The sequence below is a fragment of the Salvelinus namaycush genome, chromosome 5, assembly GCF_016432855.1.
Source record: "Salvelinus namaycush isolate Seneca chromosome 5, SaNama_1.0, whole genome shotgun sequence".
In the NCBI taxonomy this organism is placed as follows: Eukaryota; Metazoa; Chordata; class Actinopteri; order Salmoniformes; family Salmonidae; genus Salvelinus; species Salvelinus namaycush.
This window is the reverse complement of record NC_052311.1, coordinates 8522381-8549897: the sequence shown is the minus strand read 5'-3', so window position 1 is coordinate 8549897 and position 27517 is coordinate 8522381. Positions and strand designations below refer to the sequence as shown.

The 27517-nt window shown below is 48.3% G+C and overlaps 1 protein-coding gene across 1 annotated transcript in view; it reads right to left on the bottom strand.

Annotated features, from left to right (window-relative positions):
• gria1a (glutamate receptor, ionotropic, AMPA 1a) overlaps window positions 1-27517 on the bottom strand; it is a 141292-nt gene that overhangs the window by 80914 nt on the left and 32861 nt on the right. Inside the window, 2 exon segments of the mRNA XM_038992898.1 lie at window positions 395-448; window positions 16480-16664. Coding sequence (XP_038848826.1) covers window positions 395-448; window positions 16480-16664 — 239 coding nt within the window.

Below are 27517 nucleotides of genomic sequence, written 5' to 3'. Positions count from 1 at the left end.
GGAGAGAGAGAGCGAGAGATACAGTAGAGAGAGTGAGAGAGAGAGACAGAGAGTTACAGTATTGAGATAGTAGAGATATGTGTATAGAGAGGGAGAGAGAGAGCGAGAGATACAGTAGAGAGAGTGAGAGAGAGAGACAGAGAGTTACAGTATTGAGATAGTAGAGATATGTGTATAGAGAGGGAGAGAGAGCGAGAGATACAGTAAAGAGATAGAGCGAGAGAGATATAGTAGAGATATATGTATAGAGAGTGAGTGCGAGAGAGAGAGATACAGTAGAGAGAGAGAGAGAGAGAGAGAGAGAGAGAGAGAGAGAGAGAGAGAGAGAGAGAGAGACAGAGAGAGAGAGACAGAGACAGAGACAGAGACAGAGACAGAGACAGAGAGATCTTACCAGGTTGGCCAGGATGTAGTGGTAACTCTTAGCATTCTTCCCTTGTTCAACGATCTGGAACACACAGAGAAAAACCTGACTTTAGGATGGACATGACTGGGGAGGGGCTTGTGTGTGTGCGTGTGTGTTCAGTACACTTTACCCATATAGTGACCTTGGCCAGGGCAGAAGAGACACCAACTAGGGTAAGACATTGTAACAGCAGTGACTCTAAAATATGAATATTCAGTATAATCATTCCTGTAGTCTCATCCCATATACATCACAAAATCCATTCAAACATGACTTCATCACACCCAATGTAACATGCATCGGTCAGAAAATCCATTCAAACATGACTTCATCACACCCAATGTAACATGCATCGGTCAGAAAATCCATTCAAACATGACTTCATCACACCCAATGTAACATGCATCGGTCAGAAAATCCATTCAAACATGACGTCATCACACCCAATGTAACATGCATCGGTCAGAAAATCCATTCAAACATGACGTCATCACACCCAATGTAACATGCATCGGTCAGAAAATCCATTCAAACATGACGTCATCACACCCAATGTAACATGCATCGGTCAGAAAATCCATTCAAACATGACGTCATCACACCCAATGTAACATGCATCGGTCAGAAAATCCATTCAAACATGACGTCATCACACCCAATGTAACATGCATCGGTCAGAAAATCCATTCAAACATGACGTCATCACACCCAATGTAACATGCATCGGTCAGAAAATCCATTCAAACATGACGTCATCACACCCAATGTAACATGCATCGGTCAGAAAATCCATTCAAACATGACGTCATCACACCCAATGTAACATGCATCGGTCAGAAAATCCATTCAAACATGACGTCATCACACCCAATGTAACATGCATCGGTCAGAAAATCCATTCAAACATGACGTCATCACACCCAATGTAACATGCATCGGTCAGAAAATCCATTCAAACATGACGTCATCACACCCAATGTAACATGCATCGGTCAGAAAATCCATTCAAACATGACGTCATCACACCCAATGTAACATGCATCGGTCAGAAAATCCATTCAAACATGACGTCATCACACCCAATGTAACATGCATCGGTCAGAAAATCCATTCAAACATGACGTCATCACACCCAATGTAACATGCATCGGTCAGAAAATCCATTCAAACATGACGTCATCACACCCAATGTAACATGCATCGGTCAGAAAATCCATTCAAACGTTCTGAATCAAATTTCATTTTGTTGTTGTTGCTCATATTACTTTCTTTGTAACTTCCAAAAACACTCATATTTTGTGACAACTGATGCGTCCTCTCCTTCAACGTCAAACTGCTGTAACTGTGTTGACAGTCAATGATCTACAAGTCATGTTGCATGCCGAACAACCCCAGGGAATATAAGCAGTCTAGTCAAAAGACGCACTGTGCCCAGCTTCGCATGCTGACCAATCTTAGGTAGGCGTCCTGTCCCTGATCTGATACGGCACCTTCAGCATTCATATGTTAAAATGGCTTGCGTGAAATTAGGCTTTATTAGTTGAGTGACAACCTACGTAATTTGCTAGGTCATTGTTATCTACAGTTGAAGTAAAAAGTTTACATACACCTTAGCCAAATACATTTAAACTCAGTTTTTCACAATTCCTGACATTTAATCCCAGTAAAAATTCCGTGTCTTAGGTCAGTTAGGATCACCACTTCATTTTAAGAATGTGAAATGTCAGAATAATAGTTGAGAGAATGATTTATTTCAGCTTTTATTCATTTCATCACATTCCCAGTGGGTCAGAAGTTTACATACACTCAGTTAGTATTTGGTAGCATTGCCTTTAAATTGTTTAACTTTGGTCAAACGTTTCGGGTAGCCTTCCACAAGCTCCCCACAATAAGTTGGGTGAATTTTGGCCCATTCCTCCTGACAGAGCTGGTGTAACTGGTCAGGTTTGTAGGCCTCCTTGCTCGCACACGCTTTTCAGTTCTGCCCACACATTTTCTATAGGACTGACGTCAGGGCTTTGTGATGGCCACTCCAATACCTTGACTTTGTTGTCCTTAAGCCATTTGGCCACAACTCTGGAAGTATGCTTGGGGTCATTGTCCATTTGGAAGACCCATTTGCGACCAAGCTTTAACTTCCTGACTGATGTCTTGAAATGTTGCTTCAATATATCCACATAACTTTCCATCCTCATGATGCCATCTATTTTGTGAAGTGCACCAGTCCCTCCTGCAGCAAAGCTCCCCCACAACATGATGCTGCCACCCCCGTGCTTCACGGTTGGGATGGTGTTCTTCGGCTTGCAAGCCTCCCCCTTTTTCCTCCAAACATAACAATGGTCATTATGGCTAAACAGTTCTATTTTTGTTTCATCAGACCAGACCAGAGGACATTTCTCTAAAAAGTACAATCTTTGTGCCCATGTGCAGTTGCAAACTGTAATATGGCTTTTTTATTGCGGTTTTGGAGCAGTGGCTTCTTCCTTGCTGAGCGGCCTTTCAGGTTATGTCGATATAGGACTTATTTTACTGTGGATATAGATACTTTTGTTCCTGTTTCCTCCAGCATCTTCACACGATCCTTTGCGGTTGTTCTGGGATTGATTTGCACTTTTCGCACCAAAGTACGTTCATCTCTAGGAGACAGAATGCGTCTCCTTCCTGAGCGGTATGACGGCTGCGTGGTCCCATGGTGTTTATACTTGCGCACTATTGTTTGTACAGATGAACGTGGTACCTTCAGGCATTTGGAAATTACTCCCAAGGATGAACCAGACTTGTGGAGGTCTTTTTTTTTTAGGTCTTGGCTGATTTCTTTAGATTTTCCCATGATGCCAAGCAAAGAGGCACTGAGTTTGAAGGTAGGCCTTGAAATACATCCACAGGTACACCTCCAATTGACTCAAATGATATCAATTAGCCTATCAGAAGCTTCTAAAGCCATGACATTATTTTCTGGAATTTTCCAAGCTGTTTAAAGGCACAGCCAACTTAGTGTATGTAAACTTCTGACCCACTGGAATTGTGATACAGGGAATTATAAGTAAAATAATCTGTCTGTAAACAATTGTTGGAAAAATTACTTGTGTGAGTCCCCTCTCTCTCCTCCAACGTTTGGCTCTAGCTGTATGAAGACAGTGTCCCCTCTCTCTCCTCCAACGCTTGGCTCTTGTGTGAAGACAGTGTCCCCTCTCTCTCCTACAACGTTTGGCTCTAGCTGTGTGAAGACAGTGTCCCTCTCTCTCCTCCAACGTTTGGCTCTAGCTGTGTGAAGACAGTGTCCCCTCTCTCTCCTCCAACGCTTGGCTCTTGTGTGAAGACAGTGTCCCCTCTCTCTCTCCTACAACGTTTGGCTCTAGCTGTGTGAAGACAGTGTCCCCTCCCTCTCCTCCAACGTTTGGCTCTAGCTGTGTGAAGACAGTGTCCCCTCTCTCTCCTCCAACGTTTGGCTCTAGCTGTGTGAAGACAGTGTCCCCTCTCTCTCCTCCAACGTTTGGCTCTAGCTGTGTGAAGACAGTGTCTGGTGTGTGTGAGTGTTATTGATGACCTGGTGCCCACAGTTAAGGTAGTTGCATCACTTCTCACCAGTTTACAGCAGCGGAGCCGCAGCGGTTCTCAGCTCAGACAGACTCCATCCATCACAGAGGAATGCTCCCTGCTCTCTGCCTCTATAGCAGCCTGTGTTTTACACACTCACACACACAGACACACACACACACACACACACACACACTGCCCCGTCGCCCGCTAAACCCGCAGGTATCTTCACCCCATACACAGACTCAAATTCTCACCAGATAATGTCAGAGGATATATGAATGAGGACATTATTTTTACTCTTGGAATGCTGATATAGTCCCTTTAAATATGGAACATGAATAGCCACAACAGAATCTTTGATTCATAAAGGTTTATGTCAAGCAAGTGAGTACACAGACAAGAGAGTGGACCTTCTTTTTCTAACAGGACACGCTGCGTGAGGGCCATAGGGTCAAAAGTGCTGAATTATAGGGAAAAGCATTTGGGACGCACATAAGGACTACAGAGATTAGAGTGTTTATTGTGAAATCAGTTGGGGCCTCATGGAAACTACGCTAGCACACTGTCCATGTGTCTTCCCCAGTGTGACTGTATCTTGGCCATGATCTTACCCCAGTGTGACTGTATCTTGGCCATCATCTTCCCCCAGTGTGACTGTATCTTGGCCATCATCTTCCCCCAGTGTGACTGTATCTTGGCCATCATCTTCCCCCAGTGTGACTGTATCTTGGCCATCATCTTCCCCCAGTGTGACTGTATCTTGGCCATCATCTTCCCCAGTGTGACTGTATCTTGGCCATCATCTTCCACCAGTGTGACTGTATCTTGGCCATCATCTTCCCCAGTGTGACTGTATCTTGGCCATCATCTTCCCCCAGTGTGACTGTATCTTGGCCATCATCTTCCCCCAGTGTGACTGTATCTTGGCCATCATCTTCCCCAGTGTGACTGTATCTTGGCCATCATCTTCCACCAGTGTGACTGTATCTTGGCCATCATCTTCCCCCAGTGTCTTGGGTATTAGTGTTTCTCCTCTCCTGTGTTTTCCTTGCTGGAGGCTGTGCTGTAGGACATGCCTTGTGCTAGGGTCACCCTTAATAACTAATGCAACTGTCTGCCATGCCCTCCAGCCTGCTCCCAACACACACACACACACACACACACACACACACACACACACACACACACACACACACACACACACACACACACACACACACACACACACACACACACACACACACACACACACACACACACACAGTGGGGATATGAACGTGTGGGAGACTCTCAGAGGAAGCAAATATGTTGGGAATGTGTGAGGTCATGTAAAGTCCATGATGAGTTACACTCGATCTGTCAGTTACAGAACCCCCACTCTATCTGTCAGTTACAGAAACCCCACTCGATCTGTCAGTTACAGAACCCCCACTCTGTCAGTTACAGAACCCCCACTCTGTCAGTTACAGAACCCCCACTCTGTCAGTTACAGAACCCCCACTCTATCTGTCAGTTACAGAACCCTCACGCTATCTGTCAGTTACAGAACCCCCACCTGATCTGTCAGTTACAGAACCCTCACGCTATCTGTCAGTTACAGAACCCCCACTCTATCTGTCAGTTACAGAACCCTCACGCTATCTGTCAGTTACAGAACCCCCACCTGATCTGTCAGTTACAGAACCCTCACGCTATCTGTCAGTTACAGAACCCCCACTCTATCTGTCAGTTACAGAACCCTCACGCTATCTGTCAGTTACAGAACCCCCACTCTATCTGTCAGTTACAGAACCCTCACGCTATCTGTCAGTTACAGAACCCCCACTCTATCTGTCAGTTACAGAACCCCCACTCTATCTGTCAGTTACAGAACCCTCACGCTATCTGTCAGTTACAGAACCCCCACTCTATCTGTCAGTTACAGAACCCTCACGCTATCTGTCAGTTACAGAACCCCCACCTGATCTGTCAGTTACAGAACCCCCACTCTATCTGTCAGTTACAGAACCCTCACGCTATCTGTCAGTTACAGAACCCCCACCTGATCTGTCAGTTACAGAACCCTCACGCTATCTGTCAGTTACAGAACCCCCACCTGATCTGTCAGTTACAGAACCCTCACGCTATCTGTCAGTTACAGAACCCCCACTCTATCTGTCAGTTACAGAACCCTCACGCTATCTGTCAGTTACAGAACCCTCACGCTATCTGTCAGTTACAGAACCCCCACTATATCTGTCAGTTACAGAACCCCCACCTGATCTGTCAGTTACAGAACCCTCACGCTATCTGTCAGTTACAGAACCCCCACCTGATCTGTCAGTTACAGAACCCTCATGCTATCTGTCAGTTACAGAACCCTCACGCTATCTGTCAGTTACAGAACCCCCACCTGATCTGTCAGTTACAGAACCCTCACGCTATCTGTCAGTTACAGAACCCCCACCTGATCTGTCAGTTACAGAACCCCCACTCTATCTGTCAGTTACAGAACCCCCACTCTATCTGTCAGTTACAGAACCTCCACTCTATCTGTCAGTTACAGAACCCCCACCTGATCTGTCAGTTACAGAACTCCCACTCTATCTGTCAGTTACAGAACCCTCACGCTATCTGTCAGTTACAGAACCCCCACTCTATCTGTCAGTTACAGAACCCTCACGCTATCTGTCAGTTACAGAACCCTCACGCTATCTGTCAGTTACAGAACCCTCACGCTATCTGTCAGTTACAGAACCCCCACTCTATCTGTCAGTTACAGAACCCTCACGCTATCTGTCAGTTACAGAACCCCCACCTGATCTGTCAGTTACAGAACCCTCACGCTATCTGTCAGTTACAGAACCCCCACTCTATCTGTCAGTTACAGAACCCTCACGCTATCTGTCAGTTACAGAACCCCCACTCTATCTGTCAGTTACAGAACCCTCACGCTATCTGTCAGTTACAGAACCCCCACTCTATCTGTCAGTTACAGAACCCCCACTCTATCTGTCAGTTACAGAACCCTCACGCTATCTGTCAGTTACAGAACCCCCACTCTATCTGTCAGTTACAGAACCCTAACGCTATCTGTCAGTTACAGAACCCCCACCTGATCTGTCAGTTACAGAACCCCCACTCTATCTGTCAGTTACAGAACCCTCACGCTATCTGTCAGTTACAGAACCCCCACCTGATCTGTCAGTTACAGAACCCTCACGCTATCTGTCAGTTACAGAACCCCCACCTGATCTGTCAGTTACAGAACCCTCACGCTATCTGTCAGTTACAGAACCCCCACTCTATCTGTCAGTTACAGAACCCTCACGCTATCTGTCAGTTACAGAACCCTCACGCTATCTGTCAGTTACAGAACCCCCACTATATCTGTCAGTTACAGAACCCCCACCTGATCTGTCAGTTACAGAACCCTCACGCTATCTGTCAGTTACAGAACCCCCACCTGATCTGTCAGTTACAGAACCCTCACGCTATCTGTCAGTTACAGAACCCTCACGCTATCTGTCAGTTACAGAACCCCCACCTGATCTGTCAGTTACAGAACCCTCACGCTATCTGTCAGTTACAGAACCCCCACCTGATCTGTCAGTTACAGAACCCCCACTCTATCTGTCAGTTACAGAACCCCCACTCTATCTGTCAGTTACAGAACCTCCACTCTATCTGTCAGTTACAGAACCCCCACCTGATCTGTCAGTTACAGAACCCCCACTCTATCTGTCAGTTACAGAACCCTCACGCTATCTGTCAGTTACAGAACCCCCACTCTATCTGTCAGTTACAGAACCCTCACGCTATCTGTCAGTTACAGAACCCTCACGCTATCTGTCAGTTACAGAACCCTCACGCTATCTGTCAGTTACAGAACCCCCACTCTATCTGTCAGTTACAGAACCCCCACTCTATCTGTCAGTTACAGAACCCCCACCTGATCTGTCAGTTACAGAACCCCCACTCTATCTGTCAGTTACAGAACCCTCACGCTATCTGTCAGTTACAGAACCCCCACTCTGTCAGTTACAGAACCCCCACTCTGTCAGTTACAGAACCCCACTCGATCTGTCAGTTACAGAACCCCACTCGATCTGTCAGTTACAGAACCCCACTCTGTCAGTTACAGAACCCCACTCGATCTGTCAGTTACAGAACCCCACTCTGTCAGTTACAGAACCCCCACTCGATCTGTCAGTTACAGAACCCCCACTCTATCTGTCAGTTACAGAACCCCCACTCTATCTGTCAGTTACAGAACTCTCACTCGATCTGTCAGTTACAGAACCCTCACTCTATCTGTCTATAGCCTCAGATATATAGGTATAGACTGAGCTGTACATTACGTTGAATCAAACTTATTAATTATTATCAGTTTTTAAAAAATTACACAAATTGATTAATTAATAGAACTCTATAGATGTTTCCCCTCTCCTCTTCCAATTTCTCTTCTCCTCTCCTCTCCTCTCTTCCCCACTCCTTCTCCTCTCCTCTCTTCCCCACTCCCCCTCCTCTCTTCCCCACTCCCCCTCCTCTCTTCCCCACTCCCACCCCTCTCCTCTCTTCCCCACTCCCTTGCCTCTCCTCTCTTCCCCACTCCCTCGCCTCTCCTCTCTTCCCCACTCCCACCCATCTCCTCTCTTCCTCACTCCCACCCCTCTCCTCACTTCCCCACTCCCACCCCTCTCCTCTCCTCCCCTCCCCACTCCCCCTCCTCTCTTCCCTACTCCCTCTTCTCCCCTCCCCACTCCCTCTCCTCCTGTCTCCTCCCTACTTCCTACTCCCTCTTCTCCCCTCCCCTCCCCACCCCTTTCCTTTCCTCTCCTCCCCACTCCCACTCCGACTCCCTCTCCGCTCCCCTCCTCTCCTCTCCCTCTCCTCTCCTCTCCTCCCCACTCCCTCCTCTCCTCTCCTCCCTACTCCCGCTCCTCTCCTCCCCACACACTCTCCTCTCCTCTCATCTACTCCCCACTCCTTCTCCACTCCCGCTCCTCTCATCTCTTCTTCACTCCCTCTCCTCTCCTCTCTTCCCCGTTCCCTCTCCTCCCCACTCCCTCTACTCTCCCCCCCACTCCCTTCTCTCCTCTCCTCTCCTCCCCACTCCCTCTCCTCTCATCTCTTCCCCACTCACTCACTCTCCTCTCCTCCCCACTCCTTCTCCGCTCCTCTCTTCTCCTCCTCACTCCCTCTCCACCCCACTCCATCTACTCTCCTCCCCACTCCCTTCTCTCCTCTCCTCCCCACTCCCTCTACTCTCCTCCCCACTCCCTTCTCTCCTCTCCTCCTCCCCACTCCCTCTTCTCCTCTCCTCTCCTCTCCTCTCCTCTCCTCTCCTCTCCTCTCCTCTCCTCTCCTCTCCTCTCCTCTACTCTAGTCTACTCCCCACTCCTTCTTCACTCCCTCTCTTCTCTCCTGTCCTCTACCAGCTTCTCCTCTCCTTTCCTCCCGTCTTCCTCTCCTACCTATCCTCCTTTCCTCCCCTCCCTTCCTCCCCTCCCCTCTCCTCCCCTCGCCTCCCCTCTCCTCCTCTCCTCTCCTCTCCTCTCCTCTCCTCTCCTCTCCTCTTCTCCTCTCCTCTCCTCTCCTCTTCAGGGTTGTGTCTATCATAAATAACAGTGGTATGACAGAGTGTGTAGGGTTGTGTCTGTCATAAATAACAGTGGTATGACAGAGTGTGTAGGGTTGTGTCTGTCATAAATGACACATAAACCTTGTTAGGCAGCCCCCCCCCCCCCCACAGGGGACGGTGTGTGTGCATGCGCGCATGGGTGGGTACATCTGTGTGTGTGTGTCTCTGTGTGTGTGTGTGCATGCTTGCATGCATTTCTGCACATTGAATCCTCAGTGGTTGAGTGCACAATGCTTTAATGTGAGCTAATGTACAGCCGTCATATAGTTAATGCCATGTTTTTTATCAGTGTCTTTCTCATCTGTAGTAAATTGTAATGACTATTTAATAGGGATGTGAATCTTTCCCTTTCAAGACGATTCAATACATATCTAGATAGATGGGCTTCCAATACAGGAACGTTTTAGTCAGAAAACAATTCGGTGAGATTGGGTTTGATTAGAGAACGAAACGATGCGGTTCGATTCGATTCGATGCACTAACATTTGTTGCATAAACACATTCATTTTCCATTCTTAAATAAAATATTGTGCTGATGGAGCTCATGAGCTGGGCCTCTCTGAACTGGATCTGTCTGAACTGGGCCTCTCTGAGCTGGATCTGTCTGAACTGGGCCTCTCTGAGCTGGGCCTCTCTGAACTGGATCTGTCTGAACTGGGCCTCTCTGAACTGGATCTGTCTGAACTGGGCCTCTCTGAACTGGATCTGTCTGAACTGGGCCTCTCTGAGCTGGATCTGTCTGAGCTGGGCCTCTCTGAGCTGGGCCTCTCTGAGCTGGATCTGTCTGAGCTGGGCCTCTCTGAGCTGGGCCTCTCTGAGCTGGGCCTTTCTGAGCTGGGCCTCTCTGAGCTGGCTCTGTCTGAGCTGGGCCTTTCTGAGCTGGGCCTTTCTGAGCTGGCTCTGTCTGAGCTGGGCCTTTCTGAGCTGGCTCTGTCTGAGCTGGGCCTTTCTGAGCTGGATCTGTCTTAGCTGGGCCTTTCTGAGCTGGATCTGTCTGAGCTGGATCTGACTGAGCTGACTTCTCTCTGTGTGTGTAAATGATTTATGTCTATGGTGTATGCATTGTGTGTGAGTGAATGATGTATGTCTATGGTGTATACTAGTATGTATGCACCTGATCTGAGCCATAAGGGAGACCAGACATCTACCACCCCACTACCACTATCAGATTAGAGCCATAAGGGAGACTAGACATCTACCACCCCACTACCACTATCAGATTAGAGCCATAAAGGAGACTAGGCATCTACCACCCCACTACCACTATCAGATTAGAGCCATAAGGGAGACTAGACATCTACCACCCCACTACCACTATCAGATTAGAGGCGGGGGGGGGGGGGGGGGTGAAGCCTGTTTTTGCCCCACCCCACCCGCACGTTGGTTCTGAAATCACCATCACCCACCAATGAACTTGTCATCTTTGCAGATTAATTGTTTGAGCTAGTAATAATATAATTATCTATTGTTTACAAATTAAATATGACATAGCTAATGAATTTAATGCACAACGTTGGATTTCACCCCCATTTTAAAATCAAATGGTTTTGACCGTTTGGAATTTCTTTGAGCTTCTTTTCTCCTCATCTTTGCCCATGCAGCGCGCCTCGCAAACGTGATTCGTCATTATGAAATTATCAACTTTACACTGTATATCTAAAAATTATCATATACACTGATTGTTTATCATATACACCTGACTCCAATAATCAACTAATCTTTAGATTGGAATGCATTTAGTTTAATCAGCTGTGTTTGCTAGGGATAAAGAGTGACAGCACTCCGGCCCCCGAGGACTGGAGTTTCCCATACCTGGTTTAAAGTACTATAGCACTCTGGCCCCCGAGGACTGGAGTTTCCCATACCTGCTTTAAAGTACGACAGCACTCTGGCCCCCGAGGACTGGAGTTTCCCATACCTGGTTTAAAGTACGACAGCACTCTGGCCCCCGAGGACTGGAGTTTCCCATACCTGCTTTAAAGTACGACAGCACTCTGGCCCCCGAGGACTGGAGTTTCCCATACCTGGTTTAAAGTACGACAGCACTCTGGCCCCCGAGGACTGGAGTTTCCCATACCTGGTTTAAAGTACGACAGCACTCTGGCCCCCGAGGACTGGAGTTTCCCATACCTGCTTTAAAGTACGACAGCACTCTGGCCCCCGAGGACTGGAGTTTCCCATACCTGCTTTAAAGTACGACAGCACTCTGGCCCCCGAGGACTGGAGTTTCCCATACCTGGTTTAAAGTACGACAGCACTCTGGCCCCCGAGGACTGGAGTTTCCCATACCTGGTTTAAAGTACAACAGCACTCTGGCCCCCGAGGACTGGAGTTTCCCATACCTGGTTTAAAGTACAACAGCACTCTGGCCCCCGAGGACTGGAGTTTCCCATACCTGCTTTAAAGTACGACAGCACTCTGGCCCCCGAGGACTGGAGTTTCCCATACCTGCTTTAAAGTACGACAGCACTCTGGCCCCCGAGGACTGGAGTTTCCCATACCTGCTTTAAAGTACGACAGCACTCTGGCCCCCGAGGACTGGAGTTTCCCATACCTGGTTTAAAGGACAACAGCACTCTGGCCCCAGAGGACTGGAGTTTCCCATACCTGCTTTAAAGTACAACAGCACTCTGGCCCCCGAGGACTGGAGTTCCCCATACCTGCTTTAAAGTATGACAGCACTCTGGCCCCCGAGGACTGGAGTTTCCCATACCTGGTTTAAAGTACGACAGCACTCTGGCCCCCGAGGACTGGAGTTTCCCATACCTGCTTTAAAGTACGACAGCACTCTGGCCCCCGAGGACTGGAGTTTCCCATACCTGATTTAAAGGACAACATCACTCTGGCCCCCGAGGACTGGAGTTTCCCATACCTGGTTTAAAGTACAACAGCACTCTGGCCCCCGAGGACTGGAGTTTCCATACTTGATTTAAAGTACGACAGCACTCCGGCCCCCGAGGACTGGAGTTGCCATACTTGATTTAAAGTATGACAGCACTCCGGCCCCCGAAGACTAAGTTGCCCATCCCTGGTTTAAAGCAAAACTACCATAACTAGTTAGTTAGATAACATGACCTTTATGAATTATGAAGCCTTTATGTGATTTATGTGCTTGTTTTGAATACATAAATTATTCAAAATTCACAAAAAGAGACGTTAGTTGATGAAGATTATCTCACAGAACAAAATGTACAAGATCTCCTAATCCTATGTTTACCACAGACCTTATTTACGGCGTTTATCCAAAAACCCAACAACATTTTTTTTCCCAATAGGCTTTGTCCAACAAACCATGGCGGAGTTAATGCCTACAAAAAGACGCCATTACTACTACTCTGTATAACCAGATGAAAGATTACTTTATTCCAGTAAAACACCATTTCTTAACAGCACATACAGTTGATGTCGGAAGTTTACATACACTTAGAGTCATTAAAACTCGTTTTTCAACCATTCCACAAATTTCTTCTTAACAAACTATAGTTTTGGCAAGTCGGTTAGGACATCTACTTTGTGCATCTGTCTTCACACAGCTAGAGCCAAGCGTTGGAGGAGAGAGAGGGGACACTGTCTTCACACAGCTAGAGCCAAACGTTGGAGGAGAGAGAGGGAACACTGTCTTCATACAGCTAGAGCCAAACGTTGGAGGAGAGAGAGGGGACACTGTCTTCACACAGCTAGAGCCAAGCGTTGGAGGAGAGAGAGGGGACACTGTCTTCATACAGCTAGAGCCAAACGTTGGAGGAGAGAGAGGGGACACTGTCTTCACACAGCTAGAGCCAAACGTTGGAGGAGAGAGAGGGGACACTGTCTTCACACAGCTAGAGCCAAACGTTGGAGGAGAGAGAGGGGACACTGTCTTCATACAGCTAGAGCCAAACATTGGAGGAGAGAGAGGGGACACTGTCTTCATACAGCTAGAGCCAAGCGTTGGAGGAGAGAGAGGGGACACTGTCTTCACACAGCTAGAGCCAAACGTTGGAGGAGAGAGAGGGGACACTGTCTTCATACAGCTAGAGCCAAGCGTTGGAGGAGAGAGAGGGGACACTGTCTTCACACAGCTAGAGCCAAGCGTTGGAGGAGAGAGAGGGGACACTGTCTTCATACAGCTAGAGCCAAGCGTTGGAGGAGAGAGGGGGGACTCTGTCTTCACACAGCTAGAGCCAAACGTTGGACGAGAGAGAGGGGACACTGTCTTCATACAGCTAGAGCCAAACGTTGGAGGAGAGAGAGGGGACACTGTCTTCATACAGCTAGAGCCAAGCGTTGGAGGAGAGAGAGGGGACACTGTCTTCACACTGCTAGAGCCAAACGTTGGACGAGAGAGAGGGGACACTGTCTTCATACAGCTAGAGCCAAGCGTTGGAGGAGAGAGAGGACACTGTCTTCACACAGCTAGAGCCAAACGTTGGACGAGAGAGAGGGGACACTGTCTTCACACAGCTAGAGCCAAACGTTGGAGGAGAGCGAGGGGACACTGTCTTCACACAGCTAGAGCCAAACGTTGGACGAGAGAGAGGGGACACTGTCTTCACACAGCTAGAGCCAAACGTTGGAGGAGAGCGAGGGGACACTGTCTTCACACAGCTAGAGCCAAACGTTGGACGAGAGAGAGGGGACACTGTCTTCACACAGCTAGAGCCAAGCGTTGGAGGAGAGAGAGGGGACACTGTCTTCACACAGCTAGAGCCAAACGTTGGAGGAGAGAGAGGGGACACTGTCTTCATACAGCTAGAGCCAAACGTTGGACGAGAGAGAGGGGACACTGTCTTCACACAGCTAGAGCCAAACGTTGGACGAGAGAGAGGGGACACTGTCTTCATACAGCTAGAGCCAAGCGTTGGAGGAGAGAGAGGACACTGTCTTCACACAGCTAGAGCCAAGCGTTGGAGGAGAGAGAGGGGACACTGTCTTCATACAGCTAGAGCCAAACATTGGAGGAGAGAGAGGGGACACTGTCTTCACACAGCTAGAGCCAAACGTTGGAGGAGAGAGAGGGGACACTGTCTTCACACAGCTAGAGCCAAGCGTTGGAGGAGAGAGAGGGGACACTGTCTTCACACAGCTAGAACCAAACGTTGGAGGAGAGATAGGGGACACTGTCTTCATACAGCTAGAGCCAAACATTGGAGGAGAGAGAGGGGACACAGTCTTCATACAGCTAGAGCCAAGCGTTGGAGGAGAGAGAGGGGACACTGTCTTCACACAGCTATAGCCAAACGTTGGAGGAGAGAGAGGGGACACTGTCTTCACACAGCTAGAGCCAAACATTGGAGGAGGGAGAGGGGACACTGTCTTCACACAGCTAGAGCCAAACGTTGGAGGAGAGAGAGGGGACACTGTCTTCACACAGCTAGAGCCAAGCGTTGGAGGAGAGACAGGGGACACTGTCTTCACACAGCTAGAGCCAAACATTGGAGGAGAGAGAGGGGACACTGTCTTCATACAGCTCGAGCCAAACATTGGAGGAGAGAGAGGGGACACTGTCTTCATACAGCTAGAGCCAAACATTGGAGGAGAGAGAGGGGACACTGTCTTCACACAGCTAGAGCCAAGCGTTGGAGGAGAGAGAGGGGACACTGTCTTCACACAGCTAGAGCCAAGCGTTGGAGGAGAGAGAGGGGACACTGTCTTCATACAGCTAGAGCCAAATGTTGGAGGAGAGAGAGGGGACACTGTCATCATACAGCTAGAGCCAAACGTTGGAGGAGAGAGAGGGGAGAGAGGTCTCGGGCTCTTTCTGCTGTTTGTGTGTTGGCGTGTGTGTGTGTGTGTGTGCGTGTGTATGTGTGTGTGTGTGTGTGTGTGTGTGTGTGTGTGTGTGTGTGTGTGTGTGTGTGTGTGTGTGTGTGTGTGTGTGTGTGTGTGTGTGTGTGTGTGTGTGTGTGTGTGTGTGTGTCATTAATTGCTATGCCAGGATACACCCTTCCTAGGCAGCAGTAGCGTGGTGAATAAGTGTTTCTCTACAGCTCCAAATGTCAACCTAACCGTCTCTATATGTCCTGTCTCTAATACACTGAGACTAATACACTACACTGGAAGACCGCTGCCTGGGAGGAACCTCTTATCCACAGTTTGGCCTTTATTGTCATTAATCTTGCCCTGGAGGCAGCTCTACAAACTGGTCACTATCTGGCACAGCCAGAAAGTCATAAACTCTGAAACCCTAACTAACCCTCTTTGGTTGTTTACTATACTACCTTACTCACTCTTTTTAGCATATGGCCTCAGATGTGAATCCTTAAAGAGATGGGTGGGGCTAAGGCTTAAGAGGGTGTGAACGATGTTGAATGGGTGTAGACAAAGAAGTGCTCTCCAGTAGGTGTACCAAATAATTCATGGACCATTTTCTCAAAAGTGGAGTTACAAGTTTATCAACTTTCAAAGCAGAATTACTTTCCCATTGTTCCTCAACCGAGGTCACATATAGCCTATTTTGACTTTGCAGCTAGCCAATCTAGCGGAAATCGCTCAGTTCTGCCTCCACGGCAAGATTCATGACAATAAACGTCAACCTGTCTCTCTTACCTTCTCTTCTCTCTCTTTTTATTACTCTCTGTCTTTCTCTGTCCCATCTTTTGCTAGCTATGTGGTGTTTATTTCACTGAGGATTCATGTTAATTTTGTCACACGTGCAACAGAGCGATGCTTTCTCAAATGTCTGGATTCAATTAATTCACAGAAAGCAAAAGTACAACGACCCAAATCAGGCCTACTTTTTTCATCTGACCTGCATTTTTATGTGGCACAGTTCTGACCAAAACAGGTCTGGCAAAGTTCTGGCTTATGTATGGTAGCTGCTTACCATTTTTGCCATTGCTGGCCCACTACTAGCAATGCAGATGACTCCTGCAATGTCACAGTTTCGTTACCGTTTTGAGGGTTGAGGTGAGTCTCTCTATCTTGTTACCTTTTTTAGGATGGAGGTGAGTCTTTCGGTCTCACAGTCGATGATGATCTGTCCCTCCTTCCTCTTGTCCAGGTCTTGGAACACCTTGAGGAATGAGGCCTCCGTCATGGTCTCCACGTTGACAGACGTCACCAGCCAGCTCCTCTCAGCAGCTGTGTCCAGGACCTTCTGCAGCACCGACAGGCCTACAGGTCAGGGGCAAAGGTCATGGGTTAGAGGTGAACTATGGCTGTGTTCCAAAAGGCATCCTATTCCCTGGTGCCCTGGTGCAGTACATGGTGAATAGGGTGCCATTTGGATGCATCGTATGACATAACTTACACTGTATGACTGACATATCTTAGAAACCAAGCATCTTGTCCAAAAGCCTAAGAAGCACCTTTCCCACTAAGCCCAAGAAGCATCTTGCCCAATAAGCCCAAGAAGCATCTTGACCAATAAGCCCAAGAAGCATCTTGCCCAATAAGCCCAAGAAGCATCTTGACCACTAAGCCCAAGAAGCATCTTGCCCAATAAGCCCAAGAAGCATCTTGACCAATAAGCCCAAGAAGCATCTTGACCAATAAGCCCAAGAAGCATCTTGACCACTAAGCCCAAGAAGCATCTTGCCCAATAAGCCCAAGAAGCATCTTGCCCAATAAGCCCAAGAAGCATCTTGCCCACTAAGCCCAAGAAGCATCTTGACCACTAAGCCCAAGAAGCATCTTGCCCAATAAGCCCAAGAAGCATCTTGCCCAATAAGCCCAAGAAGCATCTTGACCACTAAGCCCAAGAAGCATCTTGACCACTAAGTCCAAGAAGCATCTTGCCCAATAAGCCCAAGAAGCACCTTTCCCACTAAGCCCAAGAAGCATTTTGCCCATTAAGCCCAAGAAGCATCTTGACCACTAAGCCCAAGAGGAATCTTGTCCACTAAGCCCAAGAAGCACCTTTCCCACTAAGCCCAAGAAGCATCTTGCCCAATAAGCCCAAGAAGCATCTTGACCAATAAGCCCAAGAAGCATCTTGCCCAATAAGCCCAAGAAGCATCTTGCCCAATAAGCCCAAGAAGCATCTTGACCAATAAGCCCAAGAAGCATCTTGCCCAATAAGCCCAAGAAGCATCTTGACCACTAAGCCCAAGAAGCATCTTGCCCAATAAGCCCAAGAAGAATCTTGACCACTAAGTCCAAGAAGCATCTTGCCCAATAAGACCTATCCATCAATAACAAAGCTCTCATGCTAACATAGACCTATCCATCATAAGACTTTCTCTGACAGCACAGCAATGTAATATATGATTACCGGCTCCAGAGGGACAGTTCATTATGACGACTGGGATGCCATGTACAGATATGTTGTTACAGCACTTGGTGTTACTCTGGATAATCACTCCACACACACACACACACAGACACACGCACATGCACACGCACAAACAAACACACACACACACACATGCGCACCACACACACACACCAGGGCGGCCACAGGCATAAGCGACATAAGTGGCCGCTTAGGGCCCCTGGCCGCAAGGGGGCCCCCAACCATTTTTTTTTATATATATATATTTTTTGGAACTCAATTGGGGTCTCAACTTACTATTTAGAGTTAAAATCGTAGAATACAGAAGGTACAATTTCGAAATTTGGTTGTGCATCAGCAGTTTTTCTCTTGTTATGTCAGTCACTGAGACTCACTCAATTAGCCCATTTCAGCTAACATTTTTAGATTGGAAGTTTGTCTAGCCAGCTGTCTAAACTTGTAGTAATCATGACCGAATCCTGCCCGGCAACGCAGGGCACATGCCCAGAAGCCCTAACCTCCATGGGTCACCCATTGTTTATGTTAGTCATTGTCACTCAGATATCTTATTAACATGGCATAAGTCATGCAAAATGTGTAGAATTGCAGAAAATGATCTTTAAAACGGCAAAAGAAAATCAACCCTTGACAAAATTAGTAGAATTGCAGGGAAATAGCTGTAAAACTGTTCTTTTTTCTCTTCCCCATGGCAAAATGTGTAGAATTGCATGACATGTGTTATAAAACTGCTAGATTTTCTATATGCTCCATTGTGTAGAATTGCAGGACCACTAAAATGTTTTGCCGCGAGGTGGGGGGACCCCTAACCAAATCTCACTAAGGGCCCCCAAAAGGCTAGGGCTGGCCCTGCACACACACACAGACACAGACAGTCCCTCAGAGGCACCAATTACATCCAGGCCACTCCATTAAGCTGTCCCCATAGGCTGCTAATGCACTAAAGTATCATGGGGGAATAGGCCAGGGAACCAATGGGCTCGCGGCTCAGAACAGGGACAGGAAATAAGAGGCCATTAGGGAACACATCGATCATGGCTGCAGATTTACAGTGTGGGACACTCAGTATCATATTAGACCAATCAGAATCCTCCTGGGAGGGGACAGACAGTTATTCCAGAAGGTAAACAAAGCTTTCACAAGCTGCAGAGCGGCGGCCATTACTAAACCAAATACTGAATTATAACAATTACATTATAAGCTAAGCTAATACATGAAGCTGTATTCCACACAGCCAGTCACAACTGCACTAGAGAGAATAATCAAAAATGGCATATGACCCTCTTTACATATTTCACATGCCATATTTGCAGCAGGGTTGTTGGTGTGTGTCTAACTAGTCAGAATTATGGTGAAAGGTGATGGATGCCTGGCTCCGTTGGACGGTTTAGAGGACAGGTTGAGAAGTGGTTTTAAAGTTGGTGACACCTGATAAATACAACGTGTCAAATCACATAAATCATTTGAGAAATCGGACATAGCTTTAGTTCAGTGGGCAAATACAGTCCAGTGGTGTTCAGAATACTTGGTTTCAAACCCAGCAGTCAGTCACATTAAACCATTGACTGCTATGGACAGCAGCGAACTCCATAGACGGAGCTTCTACTTTCAGGACCACGGTCAACTCCTCTGTTTCAGAGTGGTTTGTTTCAGGACAATGGTGAACACCTCTGTTTCAGAGTGGTTAGTTTCAAACCATGGTCTCTGAAACAGAGGAGTTGACCATGGTCCTGAAACTAGACCTTAAAACAGAGGAGTTGACCATGGTCAACCACAGGACCATGGTCAACTCCTCTATTTCAAGGTCTAGTTTCAGGACCATGGTCAACTCCTCTATTTCAAGGTCTAGTTTCAGGACCATGGTCAACTCCTTTATTTCTGCGCCACCTCCCGGGTGGCGCAGTGGTCTAGGGCACTGCATCGCAGTGCTAGCTGCGCCACCAGAGTCTCTGGGTTCGCGCCCAGGCTGGGCTGGGTTCGCGCCCAGGCTCTGTCGCAGCCGGCCGCAACCGGGAGGTCCGTGGGGCGACGCACAATTGGCATAGCGTCGTCCGGGTTAGGGAGAGTTTGGCCGGGAGGGTTAGGGAGGGTAGGGATATCCTTGTCTCAGTATGTAAAAATTTAATAAAATGTATGCACTCTACTGTAAGTCGCTCTGGATAAGAGCGTCTGCTAAATGACTAAAATGTAAATGTAAATGTAAATTTCAAGGTCTAGTTTCAGGACCATGGTCAACTCCTTTATATCAAGGTCTAGTTTCAGGATCATGGTCAACTCCTTTATTTCAAGGTCTAGTTTCAGGACCATGGTCAACTCCTTTATTTCAAGGTCTAGTTTCAGGGTCATGGTCAACTCCTTTATTTCAAGGTCTAGTTTCAGGACCATGGTCAACTCCTTTATTTCTAGGTCTAAGTTCAGGACCATGGTCAACTCCTTTATTTCAATGTCTAGTTTCAGGACAATGGTCAACTCCTTTATTTCAAGGTCTAGTTTCAGGACCATGGTCAACTCCTTTATTTCAAGGTCTAGTTTCAGAACCATGATCAACTCCTTTATTTCAAGGTCTAGTTTCAGGACCATGGTCAACTCCTTTATTTCAAGGTCTAGTTTCAGGACCATGGTCAACTCCTTTATTTCAAGGTCTAGTTTCAGGACCATGGTCAACTCCTTTATTTCAAGGTCTAGTTTCAGGACCATGGTCAACTCCTTTATTTCAAGGTCTAGTTTCAGGACCATGGTCAACTCCTTTATTTCAAGGTCTAGTTTCAGGACCATGGTCAACTCCTTTATTTCAAGGTCTAGTTACAGGACCATGGTCAACTCTTTTATTTCAAGGTCTAGTTTCAGGACCATGGTCAACTCTTTTATTTCAAGGTCTAGTTTCAGGACCATGGTCAACTCCTTTATTTCAAGGTCTAGTTTCAGGACCATGGTCAACTCCCCAGACAGAAAACACTCTTTTCCTTTCTATCTTTTTTCTTCTCAACCTTCTGTTGTCGTGGTGTGATTCCAGGACCATGGTCAGCTCCCTAGAGCTCAATCTCACAGTCTGTACAGTCTGCATCCCTTTTCCACAAGAACACACACAATTATTCTAGTCAAAATAAAACCTGTTTGCCCCTTACTCCCTGAAATAGAACAAGGAGGTTGAATCGGAAACACAAATCTGAGTCTGCACACCATGAAAAGAACCCTCATAAGAACTAATAATGGAATCTGGCCCTCATAAGAACTAATAATGGAATCTGGCCCTCATAAGAATTAATTGGACTAACACATGGAGGCACCGACACGTGGGAGGAGAGAAAGACAGATCATTTTATTTATTTTTATTCACTAAAAAGGGCCATTTTGTGAATATTGTTTATGAGGGTGTTAATGGCCGTGAACATTTCTTTTCACCGTTTCCAGGCTTCTGAAAATAAAAAGAGACACACTTTAGAAGTTAACGGCTGTTGCTCAGTAACACATCTACACAGATGTTATCTGGGGAGAAAATAGTTTTCAAATCCCTGAGACTGCAAGAAAATGGCAACACTCACAGAGATGTATCTTTACGTTCACTCGTGTGCATACCAAATGGCACCCTATTCCCTTTATTGTGCACTACTTTAGGAAACAGAGTGCAATTTGGAAATAAGGTGCAATTTGAGACACAGACTTTCCAGTTAAAGCGCTTAAAAAAGTAATATTTATAAAGAGAAGTTCTAAATGTATTCGACCATAAAGCTTTTGGGCTGTGATGGAAGAGTGGCGCAGTGGTCTAGGCGCAGTGGTCTAGGGCACTGCATCGCAGTGCTAGCTGCGCCACCAGAGTCTCTGGGTTCGCGCCCAGGCTGGGCTGGGTTCGCGCCCAGGCTCTGTCGCAGCCTGCCGCAACCGGGAGGTCCGTGGGGCGACGCACAATTGGCATAGCGTCGTCCGGGTTAGGGAGGGTTTGGCCGGTAGGGATATCCTTGTCTCAGTATGTAAAAAATGTAATAAAAATGTATGCACTCTACTGTAAGTCGCTCTGGATAAGAGCGTCTGCTAAATGACTAAAATGTAAATGTAAATGTAATATGAAGAAGGAGGTGCTCAAAATAAACAAAGATGCTTTTTGTGTCAAGGTGCTGAAATGTGTGCAACAATAAATACCTGCATGAACACAACGACACATGCAAACATTCACGCACAAACGTACGCACGCATGCATTCACACACACACACGCACACGCGCACGCGCACACGCACACGCACACACACACACACACACACGCATAAATGTATGGGTAACTTAATCTCTCCCCCAGGCATTCAACTTTAATCCACATTCAGGCCTGCATAGCAATGGATGGTGACTCTCAGACCAGTCTACCAAAAAGAGAGACCCCTGGGGACTAAACACAGACTGCTATAATCTACACTGACAAAGGTGCCTGTCTGCATACCTCTATTTAGCCTTGTGATAGGGAACAAAGTGCCATCTACAATGGCCTGAAAACACACAGCCACACAGGCACACACATACACACACACACAAACACACACACGCACGCACGCATGCAAGCACACACACAAGCACACATACACACTATAACCGAACAAACACCAATTTTTCTTACAGGCTTAAAATAACCCTTTGGACAAGGCAGCTGGAGAATAGTATCCAGGCAACAGGAGGCAATATGGATGATGATATGGATTCCAGAACTCTCCATCCCACCGCTCAATTACACACACACACACACACACACACACACACACACACACACACACACACACACACACACACACACACACACACACACACACACACACACACACACACACACACACACACACACACACACACACACACACGCACACATGCACACACACACACGCCAACACACAAACAGCAGGGTTAATGGCAATGCAGTTCCTCACTGGCTGATAAAGGGATCATGGGAGATAAACCATCACTGGGACATGCATGGCGCTCTAGCTATCATGGCTACTATGAATCACAAGGACCAGTCCTCTGTGTGAAATCTCCCCCGTCACAGTCCTGTTGTGTGTCCAGACAGACAGACAGAGTGACAGTTTATCAAGGTCTCACAGTTGTCATTAAACTGGCTTTATTTCAGAGAGTGTAACATCACTCAGCAGTCACAACACACACAAAGAGACACAAGAATGCATACACACACAAATACATAAACACGTAAGCATGCACACACACATTGCCAGCGTATGCAGAGTTTAGTGTAGCTTGACAGTTATGCTCTGAAACACACAACACCTGAGACAGATGGCACGGCATTATGAGTAGGCTACAGCTGATTGGCTGGGAGGGGAGAAGGGGAGGAGGGGAGAGGAGGGGAGGGGAGAGGAGCGGAGAGACTGGGAGGAGAAGATGGGAAAGGAGGGGATAGAAGTCGAGAGACTGGGAGGAGATGAGGCAAGAGACTGGGAGGAGAGGAGGAGAGAGGAGAGGAGAGGAGGGGAGGGGAGAGGAGGCGAGAGACTGGGAGGAGAGGAGGGGAGAAGAGGTGAGAGACTGGGAGGAGAGGAGGGGAGAAACTGGGAGGAGAGGAGGGGAGAGGAGGGGAGAGACTGTGAGGAGAGGAGTGGAGAGAAGGGGAGAGACTGGGAGGAGAGGACAGGAGAGACTGGGAGGAGAGGAGGGGAGAGGAGGGGAGAAACTGGGAGGAGAGGAGGGGAGAGACTGGGAGGAGAGGAGGGGAGAGGAGGGGAGAAACTGGGAGGAGAGGAGGGGAGAGAAGGGGAGAGACTGGGAGGAGAGGACGGGAGAGACTGGGAGGAGAGGAGGGGAGAGGAGGGGAGAGACTGGGAGGAGAGGAGGTGAGAGACTGGGAGGAGAGGAGGGGAGAGACTGGGAGGAGAGGAGGGGAGAGGAGGGGAGAGACTGGGAGGAGAGGGAGGAAAGGAGGGGAGAGACTGGGAGGAGAGGAGGGGAGAGACTGGGAGGAGAGGAAGGGAGAGGAGGGGAGAGAGGGGGGAGACTGGGAGGAAAGGAGGGGAGAGACTGGGAGGAGAGGAGGGGAGAGACTGGGAGGATAGGAGGGGAGAGACTGGGAGGAGAGGGGGGAGAGACTGGGAGGAAAGGAGGGGAGAGACTGGGAGGAGAGGAGGTGAGAGACTGGGAGGAGAGGAGGGGAGAGACTGGGAGGAGAGGAAGGAAGAAGAGGGGAGAGACTGGGAGGAGAGGGGGGGAGACTGGGAGGAAATGAGGGGAGAGACTGGGAGGAGAGGAGGGGAGAGACTGGGAGGAGAGGAAGGGAGATGAGGTGATAGACTGGGAGGAGAGAGGGCGAGAGACTGGGAGGAAAGGAGGGGAGAGACTGGGAGGAGAGGGGGGAGACTGGGAGGAAAGGAGGGGAGAGACTGGGAGGAGAGGAATGGAGAGGAGGGGAGAGACTGGGAGAGAGGGGGGGACTGGGAGGAAAGGAGGGGAGAGACTGGGAGGAGAGGAGGGGAGAGACTGGGAGGAGAGGGGGGGAGAGACTGGGAGGAAAGGAGGGGAGAGACTGGGAGGAGAGGAGGTGAGATACTGGGAGGAGAGGAGGGGAGAGACTGGGAGGAAAGGAGGGGAGAGACTGGGAGGAGAGGGGGGGAGAGACTGGGAGGAAATGAGGGGAGAGACTGGGAGGAGAGGAGGGGAGAGACTGGGAGGAGAGGGGGGGAGAGACTGGGAGGAAAGGAGGGGAGAGACTGGGAGGAGAGGAGGGGAGAGACTGGGAGGAGAGGAGGGGCGAGACTGGGAGACTGGGAGGAGAGGAAGGGAGAGACTGGGAGGAGAGGAGGGGCGAGACTGGGAGGAGAGGAGGGGCGAGACTGGGAGACTGGGAGGAGAGGAAGGGAGAGACTGGGAGGAAAGGAGGTAGGGATGGAGGTAGAGCACACCTGGTGTGTACATGTGCGTCATTTTTTCTGCACCGACAGAAAATGAAGCAGCTGAAACGTGTTTGCTTTGCTCTTGCTGCCATACAAGTATGCTTTTCAAATACCCTGACAAAATGAGAGAGTTAGAGACATTCAACACTCTCCTACTCCTTGTGTGACAAATCATTGTGTCTGTGTGCCTTTGTGTGTTTTGTCTGTCCATGTGCAGGTGTGTCCTAGAGCTGTGGCTGAAAAGGCTTTTCACTGTGAAAGGACACAATGGCTACTCCTTACCCCTCCGCTGTCACCATGGCAATCAGTGAATGACTAACTGTGGTTGGTATGACAACTGATGTCTTGCACAAGACAGGACCTGTGAGAGGTGTGTGTGTGCAGGAAGTATGTATTGTGTACATGTTTATGCGTGCACGTGCAACACTCACACAGTAGTACGTGCGTAGGTACGTTTGTTTGTGTGTGTGTGTGTGTGTGTGTGTGTGTGTGTGTGTGTGTGTGTGTGTGTGTGTGTGTGTGTGTGTGTGTGTGTGTGTGTGTGTGTGTGCAACGTTCTCTAACGAGCAGATTTTACAGGCTCATGTTCCATTTCTAAAGCTATTCCTGACAGACCTCTCTCTCCCCTTCTGCCAACTGCTCTGGTCCTGTCTTTTTGTTCTCCTCCTTTGTTCTATCTCTCTAGCCTTCTAGCACGTATTCTCTTTTTCATTCTATCATCCTGTCTCTCACAAACTCCCTTCCTCCCTCCCTCTCTCTCCCACAGAGATAAAACAATGGCGTTTCAACACCTAATTAGTCCAGTAATTGAATGTGTGAGACAAGGCAAGGAGAGATGCTCCACTCCTGATATCCCTCCCTCCATCTCTCCCTGTCCTGCTGTCCCTCCCTCCCTCCCCTCCCTCCCTCCTCCCTCCCTCCCTGTACTGCTGTATCACCGTCTCTCCGCTCTCCCTGTCCTGCCGTCTCTCCCTCTCTCCCTCCTTTGTCTCTCCCTCCCTCTCTCCGCCCCTCTCTCCCTTCCCCCTCCATCTCTCTGCCTACATCTCTCTCCCTCTCTCCCTCCCTTGTCTCTCCCTCTCTCCCTCCCTTCCCCTGCATCTCTGCCTGCATCTCTATCCCTCTCTCCCTGTCCTTCTGTCTCTCCTTCTCCTCCCTGTCCTGCTGTCTCTCCCTGTCCTGCCACCTGTCTGTCTGTGTAACTGTCTGTTAGTGCAACAACCTGCCATCTCTCTTGATGATCTCTGTGGGGTGCTAAACAAACGCTTACCTGGGCAACCGATCAGAACCTGGCTCACCCCACACACACAGACTCACACAGACTCACGCACACAGGCAAGCACACACACGCACACACACACACACACACACACACACACACACACACACACACACACACACACCACACACCACACACACACACACACACACACACATAAGCACACAAACACACAAGCACGTGCACACACACATACAGACCTGTCAGGAGGTGCACACACCAATTATGCCTTTGTAATGATCCCTCCATCTGGACATTATAACAAACAGGTGTGTAAGGATGAACCTACTCGATCCATCTCCAGGAGAAAAGAGAGGAGGAGATGAAGGAGATAGGATGATAGACAGGAAGACGAGCAGGAGCATGAAAAGAGAGGAGAGATGGAAGAGCAGGAAGAGATAGGATAGAAGAGGAGGAGGAGGAAGAGTGCAGTGGAGAGAGGGGAGGAAGAGGATGAGGAAGAGTGAGGTGGAGAGAGGGGAGAAAGAGGATGAGGAAGAGTGAAGTGGAGAAAGGGGAGGAAGAGGATGAGGAAGAGTGAAGTGGAGAGAGGGGAGAAAGAGGATGAGGAAGAGTGAGGTGGAGAAAAGGGAGGAATATGATTAGGAAGAGATAGGTGGAGAGAGGGGAGGAAGAGGATGAGAAAGAGTGCAGTGGAGAGAGGGGAGGAAGAGCATGAGGAAGAGTGAGGTGGTGAAAAAGAGGAAGAGGATGAGGAAGAGTGAGGTGGAAAGAGGGGAGGAAGAGGATGAGGAAGAATGAGGTGGAGAAAGGGGAGGAAGAGAGAGGGGGAGAAAGAGGAGGAAGAGAGAGGTGGAGAAAGGGGAGGAAGAGGAGGAGAGGGGGAACTGACAGGAGGAGGAAGAGGAGAAGGAAGAGAGAGTAGAGCATGGTAGGAAACTTATATTGATAGTCCTTTAGTTCTCTGTATATAAATCAATTCTGTTGAAGGTCACTGATATTTAGGGTTTTGGTGTAAAATGTGGCTTGATGCCAGATATAATGTAGACCAGGTTCTCCAACAGGTTGATCACGAGCTACCAGCAGCCCACCTATGAGTAGCTTGCCAAACAATTCTGAAAGTACATGCAATTTTCATGTGTTCCAACGCAAACTGCCATAAACAAATCTCACAAGCATCAGACACAGCAAGCTCCCAGCTACTGTCTGTGTGGTGCACACGTTTGTCTATCATTCTGTGTGAAACCAGTTGATGTGATAACCGTCTTGTTGGTCGACAGAAATACTTTCCCCAAAACCTTCTCATTTAAATGTTAACTGCAAAGTAGGCTATCATTTGTATCTATTATTTGCAAACTTTGCCATGAAATGAGCAGCAGCAGTACAAAACCATCGCTAGACCGGCACATTCCTCACTTTCTAGTTGTGTAATTAAAGAGGTATTACACTTCAGGGGAAAGGAGAGGAGAGGAGAGGAGAGGAGAGGAGAGGAGAGGAGAGGAGAGGAGAGGAGAGGAGAGGAGAGGAGAGGAGAGGAGAGGAGAGGAGAGGAGAGGAGAGGAGAGGAGAGGAATGTGTCTACTTGAAAGCTGGAAAAGCTTGCAACATGTTACATTG